This window comes from Ceratina calcarata, unplaced genomic scaffold (genome assembly GCF_001652005.2).
Source record: "Ceratina calcarata isolate Rehan_Ccalc_2016 unplaced genomic scaffold, ASM165200v1 scaffold274.2, whole genome shotgun sequence".
NCBI lineage: Eukaryota > Metazoa > Arthropoda > Insecta > Hymenoptera > Apidae > Ceratina > Ceratina calcarata.
In genome coordinates this window covers 1,635-7,108 of record NW_017149634.1, presented here as the reverse complement: position 1 = coordinate 7,108, position 5,474 = coordinate 1,635, and the positions used below count along the sequence as shown (strand labels likewise).

Here is a 5,474-nt window from a genome sequence, read left to right as displayed (position 1 = left end):
GGCTCAAACAGAGCTGTTTTCCCTCTCATGCCTTTGGGAGCCCTCCCCTCGCCCATAATCCCACATTAGGCACCGTCCTTTAAGTCCATGCAAAGAACAAAGAACTGAGCACTCTCAGTCTCAGTTTCTTTATGCTACTAGTTACTGTCCTGTCCCTGTTTTATAACATGATTGACATGAGAACGTGGCAAAGCACAGAGCAATTATTAGAAAATAATTGGAGCGATTAAAAAATTGGTACTTTGCACAAATCCACAGATTTGTACTATCATTTGCATGTAGATCGTACTTTCATTTTACTAGTAAGCAAAATACAAGTTAGATAAAAGATAGATCAAAAATTGTTTATATTGAAAGAGAACTATGGCTAATGTTAATCCTACAACTTGTAAGGGCTCTCAACATAAATATCACGAATAAGTTTTAACATGTTACTTAATTTTATTCGACGATGATAACATGACGCGACTTTCTACTCATAGTTTACGATTCCTGATTTTCACAAAAATACGCTTCAGTCATGATCTCTTACGCAATGATAAATGCTTGAAAAATATGAATAATGTATAATTAATATTCGATACATTGCAAAAATTATTTAACGATATTCCCTTCAAATCCTATGGAAAATTCTTTTTTACAAATCTACGATATACAATTACAATTGAACTTTCGTCGGCTGGTGCTAAACGGAAATCGTTTGCGTACAGGCGACATTATGGTAAACGTCTCTCAATATACTGCAGATTTTTATGCAAGATTATATTCTGAGAAATGGGAACTGCTAGGATTTTTCATCTTTTCAATTAAATAATTCATTATTTCAATCCACAGTTATGTGTAATCTTTCAAATTTTCCATAAATCGATAAGAATCCGCAGTCTATCATCGATTGTAACGAGTTCAACATAGCCAATGTAATTCTTAATGTTAGGCACTTTTATAACGGAAGACATTAAACAATACGGATTGCGTTTTTCTCCGTTATGATTGGATCCCATGGCTTAGTAAGACACGGACAAATTAGCCCAAAAATACTTGATCACTGCCTCCTTAAAATTTTTCTTCATAGTATTACTTAACAAATTAATTCTATCGATAATTATAGCTTAATGATCTACGAATATTCGGAATAGTGGAGAATATGAACTTCGGGTCGAACCGGGAAAACACTTTTCATGGACTGCGATATTTTACGCAAAATACATTTGTAATGTGAATACGCTAAAATCTATATAGATTAAACTTTTTTTTCTTCATTGGTATTAGTGATTTGTACAATTATTATTTTGATGTTTCACACATTTTTTAACATTCATTTTTTTCTATAAATGCATTAAATCTGGAGTCGAATCATGACAAATCAAAAGATTTCATTTGTCCCGACCAGACCCAAATCCACGATCTCAGATATTCGCAGATCTACATATAAACGATTAATGTAAATCCATTTAATTATCGAAACACATAGATATAAAGAAAACTGAAAGGAACGTTGATGTAGATTGCATAAATGCATTGATGATGATCGTATACTAAATTTACTTATACTCTCCTATTCTATTTAATCAAAATACCATTGCCAAAACAGCTAAAACAAATGTGCGGAATGTGTTAGAATAATTATATAGAATTCTATAAAACATTCATAGATTTCTACCTAGAAGTATATAATATAATTGCATATAACGCTATCAAACTTTGTTGTCCATTATTTGAATTAAACTAAACTTGTATGAATGTTGTACATCGTTCACATCCTACAACATTTTCCACAAGTCCTCTAATTATTTCGCGACGATTCATACTGATTTGAAAATTTGATATAAACGGAAAATAGTGCATGTGACGTTAGTGATCGAACATCTCAACTGATCCATTGAGATTTTTAACATCAAAAACTATTCAATGTACGTCTTACGTATTAATTTTTACAACAACGTTTACTGAACTAAAAAAAACTTGTTGATCAATCTTCAAGCGGCAATTTTTCGTCGTCAAATATAGATCCGTCGTCCGATATCTCGTCGTCCAACTCTTTTTTCCTCGTATCCCGCACCTTCTTATGCGACCGTTTAATGGAAGTTTCTTGTATCATCTTTATATAGCTTTTTGTCTTCAAACAATTCGGTGGCGTCACCGTAGTCGATGCATTCTCATTACTAATGCTTTCTTCATTATCAGGCGCAAAGCTCGTCGAGGCTTTACCATCGACCGACTCGTTATTTAATTCATTAATTTTTTTATCCATCGTTTCACACGAAAGGTTTAACATACTTTCACTGTTTCTTAAAGGCGTCCCATCTCCTACGTTGAAGCCCTTGCGTGAAACATTCCCACGCTTGTTCTTCTTGTGCGACTTCTTGATGGAATCCAGATTAACGTACAATTCTGTCGTGGACATATTTCTCGGCGTCGATCTACCCTCTTCGTTATTAGCTTCAGACTCCATCGTTATAACATCGTTACCCGTTTTCACACTATCCGGTATATTTACTATAGGTGTTAAACATCGAGAGAAATTATTTAAATTTCTTTGGGATGGAGAATCGTATGGGTGAGAGTATTCTTTGGGAATTGCGGAAACGATCGCTCGTTTCCTTTTAAGAGGCGAGAAGATTTGAAATTCTTCCTTGGATAAATCTGATTCGGGTAATTCGAATTCGCAAGACGTGTCTAAAGACGAATCAACCACCTTCTTCCTTTTATTCGGAGATACCAAAGTCGTAGGATCTTCGATATTAATTCCCAAATCAGAATCGTCAGTACTATTTTTACAATCCTCGTCAAATGGTTTGTATTTACAGTTTGCCGCGAAGTCCATATCTTTATTGAAGTACTCCTGACGTTTTAAGAAACCGGATAGAATCTTGTTATGTTTATCCTTTCTATGGGATTTTTTCACAGAGCTGTATTGAGATAATAATAATCTACTGGAATTTATGTTCTCGGGAGTGGCGGATCGTTCAGTTTTTGGCGACACTGGAAAAGTGTTTTCGAAGCTTCGATTTTCTCGTTCCTCAGTTTCGAACTTTGTTTGCAGAATCTTCGGAGTGAATAATCGCCTCTTATCGTCTTTAACCTTCTTATGAGATTTCTTTATGGAATCGTTGGCGACTCTTTCTAAAATGTTTATGCGATTCTTGGGAGTAACTGGCTTTCCTGATACAACTTTGGGTTCCGGAGTTAAGGATCTGGTATTACATTTTAAATCTTCATTCGACAAATTAGGGTAGTTGTTCTTTTCGGTTAATTCTTTTTTATCTTGGATTTCCATTTTAATATCCAGTTCCTGTATTTCAGGTAAAGTTTTCAAGTGACTTATACTATCGCAGATATTTTTCGAGTCTTCCAAAACATCTTCAGTTTTTATCCCATGTCCCTGTTTTTCAGATAAATCGTGGATTATATCATCGGATATATCTTTTGAGTCTTCGAAAACATTTTTCTGCTCTGTTCCAATTTCCCGTATTTCAGATAAATCGTTCACATTGATTATATCATCAGCTATATTTGTTGCGTCATTGAAATCATTTTCTCGTTCAGTGTAATCAAAGAGCGAGCCCGTCTCTGATATGTCTCCTTCAGAATGTTTACTATATTGTTCGATATAGGTTTTAACGTCTTGCAAGGCATCGACGTGTTCGTTCGATAGATTTTCAAGTTTTTCTTTGTAATCCTCGATTCCTTCACCTCGCCTTGATCTCTCCTGCAAGATACGAATTATTAAGTTTTTATCGTTAGATGAAATATTGTATTAAGTTATGCTAGTAATTTTTGTATAAAATGTCATTTCAGTCATTATATAAGACAAGCTATTAAACGTTATGCCACTATTTATTATAAAAATCATACAAGATGTAACAAAAAGATCGCGACAACTGGGTAACTTGTCAGAAGCTAGATTGTTTTGTACAAAAGTATTCGGTTTCAACCCCAAGAAGTCAATAGAAACCTTCAAATAACCTTGGGAGGTTACATTGGCCCAACTTTCGAAAATGTAACTAAATGTAAAATTCCCCCGCTCTTTTCACTTCCGGCATCAGAAGTGAGAGTTCCCATTTAACACTAAACCTACCACGCACCGTTTAATTGACTGTTCTTAAATTATTCTATAAAAAATAAAAAGAAAACGGGATTTGCCTTGTTATATTGGTATAGTTATAATTATTATTTAAACTAGGACCAAACTGAAGTACCAGTGCCAACACTAAATTGCACTCAAATGTAAATAATATAAATATAGTATATTAGTGCACAAAAAGTGTCGGTAGATTTAATGTTAATGAGATGATCCCAAAATTCAATCTCTGAGGCTAAATCGAGGTCTCTGCCGAGATTCCATGGATCATAGCTTAATACTTTTGTATAAAATATTTTTGCCAAAATCGTGATCCTGACAAATTATCCAGATCTTTCTGTTAGAACAATCCTGTGTGGTTCAAAGATTAATGTGACACTTGCTTACCTTCTTATGGCTCCTCTTGATAGCGCTCATGCTTTCCGGGACAATGTGAATCACATTCTTGGGCGTGCTAGGCCTATCATCATCTTTTTCATGAAATTCATGATACAAATTCCTCGAAGTATTTAAATTGCTCAAAAACTTAGACCTGCCCTTAATATGCGAATTAGGTGTCGCAGTGACACAAATGATATCATCAATAGTTTGCTTCAATCTACTGCGTAACATGGGGGTAAAATTAGCTCTCCTACTGAACGTCGCATTTGGTGTAGAAAAATGTAAACCTTCCTGCTTTTTCGCACTTTGAGACGGTGTTTCGTTCTGATTTTCGTCCATTGACTCAGGAGATGAGAATACTATGCTACTATTTGCAGATCCAGCAGAGCTATCGTCAAAGCTTAATTTGTTCGAAACGGATAAAGGAGAATTGAAGTTCATACTAAGAGATTTTCGGATATTTCTCTTCACGGGCTTAAACCTTTTTGGACTCGGTGTCAGATTGAAATTCAACGACTTTTTTATTTTAGTCTTTACGAAATAAGAAGGGCTGCTGTTGAAATTCAGAGCTCTCATGATCTTAGCGGATCTAGACAAGTGCTTGTCTTCTTCGAATGAACTATCCGAACTAGAATTATGAACGGAATTACTTGGGTCGAGGTTTAATGATCTGCTCATTTTGTATTGTACGGAACGTTTGCTCCTGTTAGGAACTGATCTGCTGCACGACACATATCTGTGTTTCAATGCTTGTTTGTTCCGTGCTATAGGACTCCAAGCAATAAAGTATTTCTGTTTCAAGTCGTTATCGTAAGTAGGAGCATAATCTTCCTTACTTTTATCGTTAGTCATTTTTACTTAGATTTATTCGATATGTTTTGAACATAAAGAGTAACGTGTGATGTTGGATTTTTACAACTCCATGTGATTGAAAACTTCTAATGAATTTCAATTGTGATTAGTTTTCAAAATGTTCCACAGTCCTATCTTGAAAATATACATAATGAACACC

At 34.8% G+C, this 5,474-nt stretch overlaps 1 protein-coding gene across 1 annotated transcript; it reads right to left on the bottom strand.

Moving 5' to 3' along the window:
• Nucleotides 1-323: 323 nt before the first annotated feature.
• Nucleotides 324-5,468, bottom strand: LOC108623558 (uncharacterized). Its single transcript, XM_018022136.2, has 2 exons — nucleotides 4,469-5,468; nucleotides 324-3,709 (listed from the first exon to the last, which is right to left on the bottom strand). Exons 1-2 carry the CDS (start codon nucleotides 5,312-5,314, stop codon nucleotides 1,970-1,972), a joined length of 2,586 nt encoding a protein of 861 aa, XP_017877625.1. The 5' UTR covers nucleotides 5,315-5,468; the 3' UTR covers nucleotides 324-1,969.
• Between the last annotated feature and the right edge of the window lie 6 nt (nucleotides 5,469-5,474).

What these genes read in the sequence shown, in the direction of transcription:
- LOC108623558 (XM_018022136.2), bottom strand. Translation starts at nt 5,314, where the DNA reads ATGACTAACGATAAAAGTAAGGAAGATTATGCTCCTACTTACGATAAC. An exon ending in TCAAGAGGAGCCATAAGAAG is followed by an intron (nt 3,710 to 4,468) that starts GTAAGCAAGTGT and finishes CGTATCTTGCAG; the next exon opens with GAGAGATCAAGGCGAGGTGA.